Raw genomic sequence first — 14,732 nt, forward strand, 5'->3', positions numbered from 1 at the left:
CAGCCAGACTTTGCATTTCAGACTATGCATTTCTTTTTCTTCTCTTTTTTTTTTTCTTTTTCGAGATGGAGTCTTGCTCTATTGCCCAGGCTGGAGCGCAGTGGCGTGATCTTGGCTCACTGCAACCTCCACCTCCTGGGCGCAAGCAATTCTCCTGCCTCAGCCACCCAAGTAGCTGGGACTATAGGCATGCACCACCACATCTGGCTAATTTTTGTATTTTTAGTAGAGACGTGGTTTCAGCATGTTGGCCAGGCTGGTCTCGAATGCCTGGCCTCAAGTGATCCACCCACTTCGGCTTCCCAGAGTGCTGGGATTATAAGCATGAGCCACCGTCCCCAGTCTGGACTATGCATTTCTTCTTTTTGGTTTTTTTTTTTCTCTTTTTTTTGAGACAGAGTTTCATTCTTGCTGCCCAGGCTGGAGTGCAATGGCACAATCTTGGCTCACTGCAACCTCCGCCTCCCAGGTTCAAGCGATTCTCCTGCTTCAACCTCCCAAGTAGCTGGGATTACAGGCATGCGCCACCACGTCTACCACGTCCAGCTAATTTTTTTGCATTTTTAGTAGAGGTGGGGTTTCTCCATGTTGGTCAGGCTGGTCTCGAACTCCCAACCTCAGGTGATCCACCCGCCTCAGCCTCCCAAAGTGCTGGGATTACAGGCATAAGTCACCGCACCCGGCCAAACAGTCAAACTTTTTTTTTTTTTTTTTTCAGACAGTTTCACTCTTGTTGCCCAGGCCGGAGTACAGTGGCGCGATCTCGGCTCACTGCAACCTCCGCCCCCCTGGGTTCAAGCAATTTTCCTGCCTCCGCCTCTTGAGTAGCTGGGATTACAGATGTGCGCCACGACCCCCGTCTAATTTTGTATTTTTAGTAGAGCCAGGGTTTCTCCATGTTGGTCAGGCTGGTCTCAAAATCCTGACCCAAGGTGATCTGCCTACCTCAGCCTCCCAGAGTGCTAGGATTAAGGCGTGAGCCACTGCACCCGGCCTGGACTATGCATTTCTTAAGGAAGAAAGAATGAACACCACAGGTCAGTCACCTGCCCGAGGAGCTGTGTTACATTGTCATTTAATCTTCACAAGCCCCCTGGTGAAACAAATCAGGAGATTAAGGCTCAGAAAGGGTCAGGGATTTTCTATGGGTACAGGGCTTGGGAATGGCACAGCTGTCATTTGAACCCAGGTCCAATGGTCTCAATACCTTTTCCTACTATACCACACTGATGCCTCCGGTGAGAAATAAGCCCAGGGAATGACAGACTTACTGAGAGAATGGCCCTCCAATTCAGGGCAGTAAAGGTAATGTTTTGCTACGAAAGATGGTCCCAGATCAGTAATATCCTGTCATTTTGAATAGGTAAAGAACTGTTTTTCCATAGGATCATAGAGAACAGTACTCTGCTCCCACCCAGAATCTCCTTAGGAAATGAAATACACAAGTTCCATTTGGTTCCTTCACCCCTACTGGGGTTTCCTTTTGAGAGGGGGTTCTGGGCATGCTCATAGTAGTCTTCCAAAACACTGTAAAACTGGCTGGGTGCAGTGGCTCATGCCTGTAATCCCAGCACTTTGGGAGGCTGAGGCGGGCAGATCACTTGAGGCCAGGAGTTCGAGACTAGCCTGGCCAACATGGTGAAACCCTGTCTCTACTAAAAATACAAAAATTAGCCAGGCGTGGTGGTGCGCACCTGTAATCCCAGCTACTCGGAAGGCTGAGGCAGGAGAATGGCCTCAACCTGGGAGGTAGGGATTGCAGTGAGCTGAGATCGCGCCACTGCACTCCAGCCTGAGCAAGAGAGAGAGATTCTGTCTCAAAAAAAAAAAAAAAAAGAAGAAAAAAAAAACTGTAAGACCATGACTGATTATTTCTTTTAGCTCTTTTTAGAAAATTAAATAAAACAAATGCATGAATGACTGGCTCAAAATGTACACATTGTCTTTCTGTCTCAATGATCGACCTGCAATGTGTCCAGCCCTGAGGTTTGGTGTTGTAAAAGAACACAGACTTTGGAATTGATTAGACCTGGACCTCAAGGAATGCACTGCTGCTTTCTTCCGGAATGAGCTTGCAGAAATTACTTCACTGAGCCTCCATCCCCTTATCTGGAAAATGGAGATGTCACCACCACCCTAAGGAGATGATGAAAGGGTTTATAAGAATACCTGATGAAACCCCTACACCAGTGTCTAGCACATCGTAGGTCCTCAATGGTAGTTGCTATTGTTGTTCTTATGAAAGGAAGGGAACAAAACAGAAGTGAAGACAGATGTGGGAATGGGTGTTTGGTTTGATTCTAGGGAACACTCACCTGAAAGTGTTTCCTACTGAAGAGAGAAAGGAAAAACCATTAATATCCAGTAACATCCGCTTCAACCTCACAGGTTCTTAATCGGGCTAACATTTACTAGGAGAACAAATAAGAAAACTGACTCAATATGACAGGTGATAGGGTGTCCCGGGATGGTACTTAGGTGACTTATTACTGTATATCTTGACCCAGCAAAGAAGCCCAGAGAACAGAACTTCAGGTGGGAGCATGACAGGGGCCATCCTTCCCCACCCCGTACCTTTTCAAAAGCCTGGAAGAGAAGCTAAAGGACCCAGGGAGCCCTTACCTTTCCAGCAGAACACAGGGCTGTAATACAACAGAAGCCCTGAGGTAATGGCCAGTCCCAGCAGAAGGAGGCTCACAATGGTTCCCACAATCCCCCCGATATTTAAAGGTTCTGTAAAGACAAATCACACCATTGATTCTTCCATCAGATATGTGTGCAATTAGAACAATACCTCCCTTTCTCTGCGTGGATCCAGTTCTTGTCTTATCTTGATTCCTGACCTTGGGTAAGGCTTATGACCTGTCTGTAATGCCAGATAAATATTTTGTCACCCAACCTCAGAGAGTTTGTGGGGATCAGATGGAGCAGGGGATGTGAACAAACAATGGAAAGTTAAAATCTCTCTGTCTACCAAACATTGAGACTATTTCTAAGGCCATGGTAAGTAAGAGTGTGAGAATTATCAATGCCATGATAAACAAAGTGATCAAAGAATCCAGGAAGGGGTCCACACATAAATATACTTGATATATGACAGGGTATTGAGCAAAGGAAGCACTATTTAAGAATTGGTACTAGAGCCTGGGTGCGGTGGCTCACGCCTGTAATCCCAGCACTTTGGGAGGCTGAGGCAGGCAGATCACCTGAAGTCGGGAGATCGAGACCAGCCTGACCAACATGGTAAAACCCCGTCTCTACTAAAAATACAAAATTAGTCAGGCGTGGTGGTGCATGTCTGTAATCCCAGCTACTTGGGAGGCTGAGGCAGGAGAATCGCTTGAACCCGGGAGGCGGGGATTGCGGTGAGCCAAGATCGCGCCATTGCACTCCAGCCTGGGCAACAAGAGCGAAATTCCATCTCAAAAAAAGAAAGAGGGCCAGGCGCGGTGGCTCATGCCTGTAATCCCAGCACTTTGGGAGGCCGAGGCGGGTGGATCACAAGGTCAGGAGGTCAAGACCATCCTGGCTAACACAGTGAAACCCCATCTCTACTAAAAATACAAAAAATTAGCCGGGCATGGTGGCGGGTGCCTGCAGTCCCAGCTACTCAGGAGACTGAGGCAGGAGAATGGCATGAACCTGGGAGGCAGAGCTTGCAGTGAGCCGAGATCACACCACCGCACTCCAGCCTGGGTGACCGAGCAAGACTCCGTCTCAAAAAAAAAAAAGAAAGAAAGAGGAGGGGAGGGGAGGGAAAGAAAAGAAGGAAGATAGGAAAGGGAAAAGGGAGAAGAGAAAGGGAAAGGGAGAAGGGAAGGGAAGAAAGAAAGAGGCCAGGTGTGGTGGCTCATGCTTGCAATCTCAACACTTTGGGAGGCTGAGATGGGAGGATCACTTGAGGCCAGGAGTTCAAGACCAACCTGGTCAGCACAGTGTGACCTCATCTGTATAAAAAATAAAATAAAAAGAAGTATAAACATATATAGTATTTATTTTTCTAAACTCAAATTTAAGCAGGCATCCTGTTTTTAAAGTTCTATTGCTATTTTCTTCTTTTTGAGGTGGATTCCCGCTCTGTCGCCCAAGCGGAAGTGCAGTGGCGTGATCTCGGCTCACTGCAACCTTCGCCTCCCAGATTCAAGCGATTCTGCCTCAGCCTTCCGAGTAGCTGGGATTACAGGCAACTGCCACCATGCCCAGCTAATGGTCTCAAACTGCCAACCTCAGGTAATCTGCCCATCTCAGCTTCCCAAGTAATTTTGTATTTTTAGTAAAGATGGGGTTTCACCATACTGGCCAGGCTGGTCTCAAACTCCTGGCCTCAAGTGATCCACCCGCCTCGGCCTCCCAAAGTGCTGGGATTACAGGCGTGAGCCACCGTGCCCAGCCCTATCGTTGTTTCCAGATCTGGCCCTGAGACATACAAGTAACCTAATGCATGTTGGTACTATTCTGTATCCTCGGTGGGATGATCGTTTCTTAGGGGTTCATTTTGCTGTTATGCTTTACAACTGACATACACTAGATATCTATTCATTGGTGTGTATAGATAGTATGTAATTTTTGCTATCTATGCAAATACTAGTGAGTTTAGGGTTGGATAATAATTTCTTCCAGCCACCTTGTCAAGTCATAAGCAAGCAGACATGCCTTCTCCCAGCTGGCAGTGACCCACGTGTAGGGAGGCACCAGGCTGTCCTCATGCTGATGCTGGGTGCTCTGAAGCTCTGAACCCTCCTCCTTCAGGCCCAGTTCCACCACTCACCTCTCACACTCAGCCAGATTTCCACCTCCCTCACCCCTACAGCGCTGTCAGCTCGGCAGACGTAGTAGCCCTCATCCAGGTCCTGGGAGCAGTTGTGGATGGTGAGGGTGGAGTTCTGGCCATCCTGGGTAATGAGATGGCGGCTGCTGGGCTGCATGACCACCTTGGGCTGGGTAAGGTTCCTCAGCCACAGGATCTTGGCAGGGGGGTAGGCCCCAGACACCTGGCATGTAAGTGTCACATTGCCCCCAACGAAGCAAGTCTTCATGGGCTCAGAGAGAAGGGAGGGACCCCCTGGTGATCAGAAGGTAAACAAAGACAAATGTTTAAAGAGATTCAAGTCACGACCTGAGATCTGCAAGAAAACTATGGTAGCCTTTTTTTTTTTTTTGAGATGGAGGTTTTGCTCTGTTGCCCAGGCTGGAGTGCAGTGGCGCAATCTCAGCTCACTGCAACCTCTGCCTCCCTCCCGGGTTCAAGCAATTCTCCTGCCTCAGCCTCCCGAGCTGGGATTACAGGCATGCGCCACCACACCTGGCTAATTTTTGTATTTTTAGTAGAGACAGGGTTTCACCATGTTGCCCAGGCTGGTCTCAAACTCCCAACCTCAGGTGATCTGCCCATCTCAGTCTCCCAAAGTGCTGGGATTACAGGCGTGAGCCACCACATCTGGCCCCAGTCCCCTTTATCTGTGATTTCACTTTCTGAGGTTTCAGTTACCACGGTCGACTACAGTCCAAAAATATTAAATGGAAAATTTCAGAAATGAACAATTTTTTTTTTGAGATGGAGTCTCACTTTGTCACCCAGACTGGAGTACAGTGGTGCAATCTCAGCTCACTGCAATCTCCGCCTCCCGAATTCAAGAGATTCTCCTGCCTCAGCCTCCCAAGTAGCTGGGATTACAGGCGTGAGCCACCACGCCTGCCTAATTTTTGTATTTTTAGTAGAGACAGGGTTTCACCATATTGGCCAGGCTATTCTCTAACTCCTGACCTCAGGTGATCCGCTTGCCTCAGCCTCCCAAAGTGCTAGGATTACAGGCGTGAGCCACCGTGCCCAGCCAATTCATAAATTTTTTATTTTTTATTTTCTTGCAGTACTTTTAAGTATATTCACTATATTCACAATTTCCTAAGTTTTAAACTGCACACTGTTCTGAGTCGTGTGATGAAATCTCACACCATCTGCATGAGCCTTTCTTCATCACAAGAAGGCTGAGTAGATATTTTGAAAGATCACATTCACATACCTTTTATGACAGTATAGTTATACTTGTCTATTTTTTATTAGTTACTATTGTTAATCTCTTATTGTGCCTAATGTATAAATTAACCTTATCATAAGCATTTATGTATAGGAAAAAGCATAGTATATATATATATAGGGTTCAGTGCTACCCACGGTTTCAGGCATCCACTGGGGATCTTGGAACATAATCCCTCGTGGATAAGGCAGGAACACTACATTTCCTTCCTAATGAAGCAACTCCAGAAATTTCTTTTTTTTTTTTTTTTTGAGACAAGGTCTCGCTCTGTTGCCCAGGCTGGAGTGTAGTGCTGTGATCTTGGCTCACTGCAACCTCTGCCTCCCAGGTTCAAGTGATTCTAGTGCCTCAGCCTCCCAAGTAGCTGGGATTACAGTTGCCCACCACCATGCCTGGCTAATTTTTGTACTTTTAGTAGAAACAGGGTTTCACCATGTTGGTCAGGCTGGTCTTGAACTCCTGACCTCAAATGATCCGTCCACCTTGGCCTCCCAAAGTGCTGGGATTACAGGCATGAGCCACCGTGCCTGGCCAACTCCAGAAATTTCTGCACCACACCTCATCTTACATCATAATAAGCCTAAGATTACTAAGCATTTACTGTGGGCAAGGCACTGTTACGCATATTAACCCAATTCACTCTCATGGCAACCCTGTTATTATGCCCATTTTGCAGATAAGGAAACTGAGGCACAGAGAAAGTTAAGTAATTTGCTCAATGCTACAGAACTAAATAGGCAATGAGGCTAGGATTCAGAGTGATCAACTGTTCCAGTCTGCCCAGGACGTGGAGTATTCCCAGGATGAGGAGTTTTCAGTCCTAAAACCAGGAGAGTTCTGGGCAAACCAGGATAATAAACTGGTTACTGTATCCACAAGCCTTCCTTCTATGCTATACACTTCCACACATAAAAACTGTACTGATCGTATAAAAATGGACACATATCTGACAAGGATTTCAAGGGGACAAGAGGGCAGCTGTATTTGTTTCCAATTGCTGATGTAATCGATTGTGACAAACTTAGTGGCTTAAAGCACATTTATTCTCTTACAGTTCTGGAGGCCAAGAGTCTGGAATGATCTTACAAGGTTAACATCAAGGTGTTGGCAGAGCTGGTTTCTTCTGGACGCTCTAGAGCAAGCTTGTCCAACCTGCAGCCTGTGGGCCAAATTCGTCCCAGGATGGCTTTGAATGTGAGGACATTTTTGTTTATCTGTGGTGATGGATATCATGAAAATTATGCATGGACCCTTTTTTTTTCACTCATCACCTATTGTTAGTGTTTGTGTGAAATCCACTCCCAAGATCCAATTACCTCCCACCAGGTCCCTCCACCAACATTGGGCGTTACAATTCAACATGAGATTTGGGTGGGGACACACAGCCAAACCATATCATGGGGTTTCGCTGTGTTGCCCAGGCTGGTCTCAAACTCCTGGGCCCAAGCAATCTGCCCGTCCTTGGCCTCCCAAAGTGCTGAGATTACAGTCATGAGCTACCACGCCTGACTGATCCTGGCGCTTCTGATCTCTCTTAACTCCCCCTCCCCCCCTTTTTTTTTTTTTTGAGACAGAGTTTCACTCTGTCACCCAGGCCTGGAGTGCAGTGGCACAATATCCGCTCACTGCAACCTCAACCTCCTAGGTGCAAGTGATACTCTCACATCAGCCTCCCCAGTAGCTGGGATTATAGGTGCATACCACCATGCCCAGCTACCTTATTTTTTATTTTTTGTAGAAACAAGGTCTGTGTTGCCCAGGCTGGTCTCGAATTCCTAGCCTCAAGCTATCCTCCCGCCTCTGACTCCCAAAGTGCTGGGATTACAGGCGTGAGCCACCACGCCCAGCCTTCTCCCGTCTTACAAAGAAAGACACCAGTCATTGGATTACAGCCTACTCTAATCCAGTATGACCTTATCTTAACTTGATTCCATCTGCAAAGACTCTTTCCGAATAAAGTCATATCCACAGGTATTAGGGTTTGGACTTGAACATATCTACTGGGGACAAAACTGAACCCCCAACCTCCATCCAGCTTTATCACTATTTTACACACGACGTCCCAGCCACACTGGTCTTCTCTCGGGTCCTCAAACGCCAAGTTTGTTTCCACCTCAGGGCCTCTGCGTTTGCTGTTGCCTCTGCCAGGAACACTCAGCCCACGGATCTTCACCTAGCCAGCTCCTTCTTATTCTAAGAATAGATTATTACCACCTCAAGGAGACCTCCCTGCCACCCTAGGAAAAGTGCCCCTCTTCTTATAAAGGCCTCCCTTTTATACATACCATTTTATTATCCTCATAATTATTATCATATCTGGACCTATCTTACTTGTTTTTGTACTTTCTGTCTTCCTTCTACCCCCATGCCACCCAGGATATAAACTCTGTGAAAGAGGAATCGTTGTGGTTTTAATATGTACAGACATGGCCGGGCACGGTGGCTCACGCTTGTAATCCCAGCACTTTGGGAGGCCGAGGCGGGCGGATCACGAGGTCAGGAGATCGAGACCACGGTGAAACCCTGTCTCTACTAAAAAATACAAAAAATTAGCCGGGCGTAGTGGCAGGCGCCTGTAGTCCCAGCTACTCGGAGAGGCTGAGGCAGGAGAATGGTGTGAACCCGGGAGGCGGAGCTTGCAGTGAGCCGAGACTGCGCCACTGCACTCCAGCCTGGGCGACAGAGCAAGACTCTGTCTCAAAAAAAAAAAAAAAAAAAAAAAACGTACAGACATTCTCTGACACTCCGCCCTTCAAAAAGTGGTGCCCAATTCTTCCCCAGTCCTCTTCAATGTGGGCTGGACTTATTCCTAAGACACAGAGTGTGGCAGAAGGGATCCCATGTAACTCCTGAGGCTAGGTCGTAGAAAGGATAGCATCAACTTGACTCACTCCGTCTTGGATCATTTGCTCTGAGGGAAGCCATCCGCCATGTTGGAAGGACACTCAAGCAGCTTTATGGAGAATCCCACATGGAGAAGAAATAGTTGCCAGGCATGGGAGTGAGGACTTCAAAAGTAGATCTTTCAGATGATTTCAGCCCTGCAACCTTCAATTCTTCTGGCTGACACCCCAGACATATAGAGCCAAGACAAACCATTCCCAATGCCCACTGTGCCCTCTCTGAATTCCTGACCCACAGGAATCGTTAGAAAATAAATGGTTATTCTTGTTTTAAGCCACTATGTTTGAGAGTAATTTGTTACATAACAAGATGCTATAGTTTGAATGTTTGTCCCCTCCCCAAATCTCATGTTTAAATTTGATCCTCAGTGTTGGAGGTAAGGCCTAATGGAAGGTGTTTGGGTAAGTGAATTCTCATTCTATTAGCTTACTGCAAAAGTAATTACGATTTTTGTCATTATTTCCTTTTTTTGAGATGGAGTCTTGCTCCATCGCCCAGGCTGGAGTGCAGTGGTACAATCTCGGCTTACTGCAAGCTCCACCTCCTGGGTTCACGCAGTTCTTCTGCCTCAGCCTCTCAAGTAGCTGGGACTACAGGTGCCCACCACCACGCCCAGCTAATTTTTTTTGTATTTTTAGTAGAGACGGGGTTTTACCATGTTAGCCAGGATGGTCTCGATCTCCTGGCCTTGTGATCCACCCGCCTCGGCCTCCCAAAATGCTGGGATTACAGGCATGAGCCATCACCCCCGGCCTGTCCTAACTTTCAATGGCAAAACCACAATTACTTTTGCACCAACCTAATATTAGCGCTGGTTTTTTTTTTGTTTTTTATTTTTTGAGATGGCATCTCACTCTGTCACCCAGGCTGGAGTGCAGTGGCACAATCTCGGCTCACTGCAACCTCCACTTCCCGGTTTCAAGTGATTCTCCTGCCTCAGCCTCCCAAGTAGCTGGGACTACAGGCATGCGCCACCATGCCCAACACATTTTTGTATTTTTAGTAGAGATGGGGTTTCATCATGTTGGCCAGGCTGGTCTCAGACTCCTGACCTCAAGTGATCCACCCGCCTCGGCCTCCCAAAGTGCTGAGATTACAGGTGTGAGCTACCACACCCAGCCACTGCTTGTTGTTAAAAAGAGCCTGGCACCTCCCTTCTCTCTCTTGCTTCCTCTCTCACTATGGATCTCTGCATAAGCTGGCTCCCCTTTACCTTCTGTCATGAGCAGAAGCAGCCTGATGCTCTCACCAGAAGCCAAGCAGATGCTAGTGCCATGTTTCTTGCACAGCCTACAGAACTATGAGCAAATAAACTAATTTTCGGCTAGGTGCAGTGGCTCACACCTATAATCCCAGCACTTTAGGAGGCCGAGGCAGGTAGATCACTTGAGGTCAGTTCGAGACCAGGCTGGCCAACATGGTGAAACCCCATTTCTACTAAAAATACAAAAATTAGGTGGGCATGATGGTGCATGCCTCTAGTCCCAGCTACTCAAGAGGCTGAGGCAGGAGAATCGCTTGAACTTGGGAGGCAGAGGTTGCAGTGAGCCAAGATTGTGCCACTGCACTCCAGTGTGGGCAACAGAGTGAGACTCTGCCTCAAAAAATAATAAAAAAAATTTTTTCTTTATAAACTACCCAGCCTCAGGTATTCCTTTACAGCAACAGTAAATGGACAGACACAAAAGATGATGAACCTCATCTGTCTTGTTCACTGCTCCATCCTCAGCACTTAGAAACTGTACCCGGCACATAGCAGGTGCTCAACTAGTATTTGTCAAGTAGACAATAGCTTGGACTAGAATGAAGAAGCTTGAACTAAGCATCTCTAAAATTTGAAAAAAATGAAACATAAAGAAAAAGAAAGGAAGGGAAGGAACTCAGTCCACTCTGACATCCAGGGATTTCTTCCTCAGAAGAACTCTCAAATGCTTCTCCTAGGATAAAGGAAGGCAGGGGAACTCCAACCCCAAGACAAAGCAAAACAGACTCACTGATCTGCACCACGCAGCTGGCGCCCGACTCTGGCCCGACTATGTGGTTCGTAACACACTTGAACTTCTTGCCATCCGACAGCTGGGACTCGCTCAGCATTTCCACCCCCAGCTTTGACTTCCCCACGATTACACCTCCTGGCTCTTCTATCCACAGGAAGTCAGGGTCAGGATATCCCCCATCCCAGCGACAGGTAAGCTGCAGCATGAATGATCCTGATGCCATCTGTGCCCAGCACTGGGGAGCTGATGGAGGGGGGTCTGCAAAACACCAGAGGAGAGCATGGGCTGAATCACAGACTCTAGGATCAGCCACTGGGCTGGCTCTAAGGATGGGAGAACCAGGGTCTCAGAGAGGCATCAACCCCAGTTAGTGTTAGCGTCTAATAGCTCCTAGCATAAATTCATGTGTGACAACAGTCAGGCTTCCTCTGTTGGGTGTTAAATTTCTGGGGACCTGGGTCTCATTTCTTTTTCTTTTTTCTTTTTTTTTTTTTGTTTTTGAGAAGGAGTTTCGCTCTTTTTGCCCAGGCTGGAGTGCAGTGGCACAATCTTGGCTCACTGCAACCTCGACCTCCCAGGTTCAAGCAATTCTCCTGCCTCAGCCTCCCAAGTAGCTGGGATTACAGGCATGCGCCACCACACCCCACTAATTTTTGTATTTTTAGTAGAGACAAGGTTTTGCCATGTTGGTCAGGCTGCTCTTGAACTCCTGACTCAGGTGATCCACCCGCCTCAGCCTTCCAAAGTGTTGGCATTACAGGCGTGAGCCACCGCATCTGGCCTCACTTTTGCATTTCTTACTTATTTTTTCTTTTCTTTTCTTTTCTTTTCTTTTTTTTTGAAATAGAGACAGAGTTTTGCCATGTTGGCCAGGATGGTCTGGAACTCCTGGCCTCAGGTGATCCACGCGCCTCAGCCTCCGAAAGTGCTGAGATTACAGACGTGAGCTACCATGCCCAGCCTCGCTTTTGCATTTCTTATTTATTTTTTCTTTTTTTTTTAATAGAAACAGGGTTTTGCCATGTTGCCCAGGATGGTCTGAACTGCTGGCCTCAGATGATCCACCTGCCTTGGCCTCCCAAAGTGCTGAGATTATAGATGTGAGCCACCACGCCCAGCCCCACTCTGCATTTCTACAGGGGTTTTCGTCCAAGATATTTGTGTATGGGAGTGTTTGGTTGGTGTTTCCCCACTCCCGAGATAAAGATTCACGGACTACTTGTTCATAACAGCGCTACAGGGCCCGGTGCCTGTGACAGCCACACTGGATCCACAAAAAGAATGTATATAGATGGATAGATGAACAAATAAATTGTGGTCCATCCATGCAAGGAATGGACTATTATTCAGCCATTAAAAGGAATGGATTACTGATACATGCCTCAATATAGATGAACCTCAAAAACATGAAGCCAGGTGAAAGAAGCCAGACACAAAAAGCCCCACATTGTATGATCCATTCATATGAAGTGTCCAGAACAGGCAAACCCACAGGGACAGAATGCGGACTGGGGGTTGTCCAGGTCTGGGGAAAAGACGGAATGAGGGTGACTGCTTATTGGGTACAGGGTTATTTGGGATGACAAAATGGTTATCTGGGATGACAAAAATGTTTTGGAGGGCCAGCCATGGTGGCTCACGCCTGTAATCCCAGTACTTTAGGAGGCTGAGGTGAGCAGATCACTTGAGCTCAGGAGTTTGAGACTAGCCTGGGCAACGTGGGGAGACCCTGTCTCTACTAAAAATAGAAAAGTTAGTCAGACATGGTGGTACCTGCCTGTGGTCCAGCTACTCTGGAGGCTGAGGTGGGAGAACTGAGTTGCTTGAACCTGGAAGATGGAGGCTGCAGTGAACAGAGATCGCACCACTGCACTCTAGCCTGGGTGACAGAGCGAGACTCGGTCTCAAAAGAAAAAGAAAAAGAAAATGTTTTGGAACCTGATACAGGTGATGGTTGCATAAATGCACTGAACGCCACTGAATTATACATTTTTATTTTTACTTTTTTTGAGACGGAGTCTCCGCCTGTCGCCCAGGCTGAAGTGCAGTGGTGCAATCTTGGCTCACTGCAACCTCTGCGTCCCAAGTTCAAGTGACTCTCCTGCCTCAGCCTAAGTAGCTAGGATTACAGGCGTGAGCCATTGAGCCCATTCAATTGTACATTGTTAAATGGTTAATCCTACATACTTTCACCTCAATTTAGGGGAAAGAAAAAAAAAGAATGCATTAGTGTCCTTCCGTGGCTCCCAAGCACTCTCTTGCACCCCTGCATAGCAGTAAGCTTCTAGAAGGGATGATTCCCTCCCTGAGTGCAGCAGCCCCGGGTATGTGTATTGAGGGAGCCACAGATACATGTTCAGAAGAATCATGCAGCAGGCACCCCCTTAAAGACAAATGGGAGGCCGGGAGCAGTGGCTCACGCCTGTAATCCCAGCACTATGGGAGGCCAAGGCGGGAGGATCACCTGAGGTCGGGAGTTCGAGACCAGCCTGACCAACATGGAGAAACCCCGTCTCTACTAAAAATACAAAATTAGCCGGGTGTGGTGGCCCATGCCTGTAATCCCAGCTACTCGGGAGACTGAGGCAGGAGAATCGCTTGAACCCATGAGGTGGAGATTGTGGTGAGGTGAGATTGCACCTTTGCACTCCAGCCTGGGCAAGAAGAGCGAAACTCCACCTCAAAAAAAAAAAAAAAAGACTAATGGGAGAGGCACAGACGTGCAGTTGATAAGTTCATAAAGGGTTAAGGGGAAGAAGTGGGGCAGAGGAGTGCTGCTTACGCACAGTAGACCAGGAGCTCGGTGGTCACCTTTCGATGTCTCTTGCTGAGCAGATTCATGGCCAAACAGGTGTAGTTCCCTTGGAGGTTTGGCGACATTAGTAACAGTGAGAAAGAGTTGACTGTCAGGTTGTGGCCAAAGGACTCGCTGCTGGAATTCAGGGCCTGGAACCACCATTCAACCATGGGTGGTGGCCTGGAGCTGCTGTTGCAGCTGAAGTCCACGTGGGAGCCCCTGGCTGCGTAGAGGGTGCCGTTGGGGAGTGTGCCGGTGGCCACGATGTGGACCTCAATCTGATAGGGGCCGCCTGGGAATGACAGGGGGAATAGGATGGCACTAATTATGTAAGAGCTCATTCGATTGCCTTACCAACTCTAATATATAAATGAACAGGAAATAGCCAATGAAGAGTATGGTATCTATCTAATACTACGTGACAAATGCTATGCCAAGTGCCCTGATACATTATTTCATTTAATCCTGGGTGACTATGTGAGATTTTATTAGGGGGATAAATCTTTACAGAACAGCAAAAGTATACATTGCTCCTTTAAAAAACAAAAAACTGTAAGGGCTAGGCACAGTAGCTCATGCCTGTAATCCTAGCACTTTGGGAAGCTGAGGTAGGAGGATCACTTGAGGCCAGGAGTTCCAGACCAACCTGGGAAACACAGTGAGACCCCATTTCTACAAAAAAATTAAAAATTAGGGCCAGTGCGGTGGCTCATGCCTGAATTCCCAGCACTTTAGGAGGCCAAGGCAGGTGGACCACTTGAAGTCAGGAGTTCAAGACCGGCCTGGCAAACATGACAAAACCCTGTCTCTACTAAAAATACAAAAATCAGCTGGGCGTGGTCGCGCATGCCTGTAATCCCAGCTACTGGGAAGGCTGAGGCAGGAGAATCGCTTGAACCTGGGAGGTGGATGTTACAGGGAGCCGATATTGCGCCACTGCACTCCAGCCTAAACAACAGAGCAAGACTCCGTCTCAAAAAAAAAAACACTGCAAGGGCT

The 14,732-nt window shown here is 47.6% G+C and overlaps 1 protein-coding gene and 1 long non-coding RNA gene across 9 annotated transcripts in view; one reads left to right on the top strand and one right to left on the bottom strand.

Moving 5' to 3' along the window:
- The window catches only part of VSIG10 (V-set and immunoglobulin domain containing 10), a 43,921-nt gene that overhangs the window by 5,931 nt on the left and 23,258 nt on the right, over nt 1-14,732 (bottom strand). For 2 of the 8 annotated variants that reach the window (XM_063614560.1, XM_063614561.1), the window contains exons 3-8: nt 13,748-14,025; nt 10,934-11,194; nt 7,088-7,249; nt 4,769-5,062; nt 2,623-2,733; nt 2,316-2,331 (exon numbers count right to left, since the gene is read on the bottom strand). In XM_063614560.1, coding sequence (XP_063470630.1) covers nt 2,316-2,331; nt 2,623-2,733; nt 4,769-5,062; nt 7,088-7,249; nt 10,934-11,194; nt 13,748-13,895 — 992 coding nt within the window. In that variant the 5' untranslated portion in view covers nt 13,896-14,025. Of the gene's footprint in view, nt 1-2,315; nt 2,412-2,622; nt 2,734-4,768; nt 5,063-7,087; nt 7,250-10,933; nt 11,195-13,722; nt 14,026-14,732 lie in introns of all 8 variants that reach the window. The other 6 variants (XM_063614556.1, XM_063614558.1, XM_063614559.1 and 3 more) reach the window with 4 other exon arrangements.
- LOC129459206 (uncharacterized) lies at nt 3,851-9,189 on the top strand. The gene is made up of 3 exons (XR_008649948.2): nt 3,851-4,230; nt 7,090-7,229; nt 8,154-9,189. It is a non-coding gene; the product is annotated as an uncharacterized lncRNA (long non-coding RNA).

Source organism: Symphalangus syndactylus, chromosome 13 (genome assembly GCF_028878055.3).
Source record: "Symphalangus syndactylus isolate Jambi chromosome 13, NHGRI_mSymSyn1-v2.1_pri, whole genome shotgun sequence".
NCBI classification, from domain to species: domain Eukaryota; kingdom Metazoa; phylum Chordata; class Mammalia; order Primates; family Hylobatidae; genus Symphalangus; species Symphalangus syndactylus.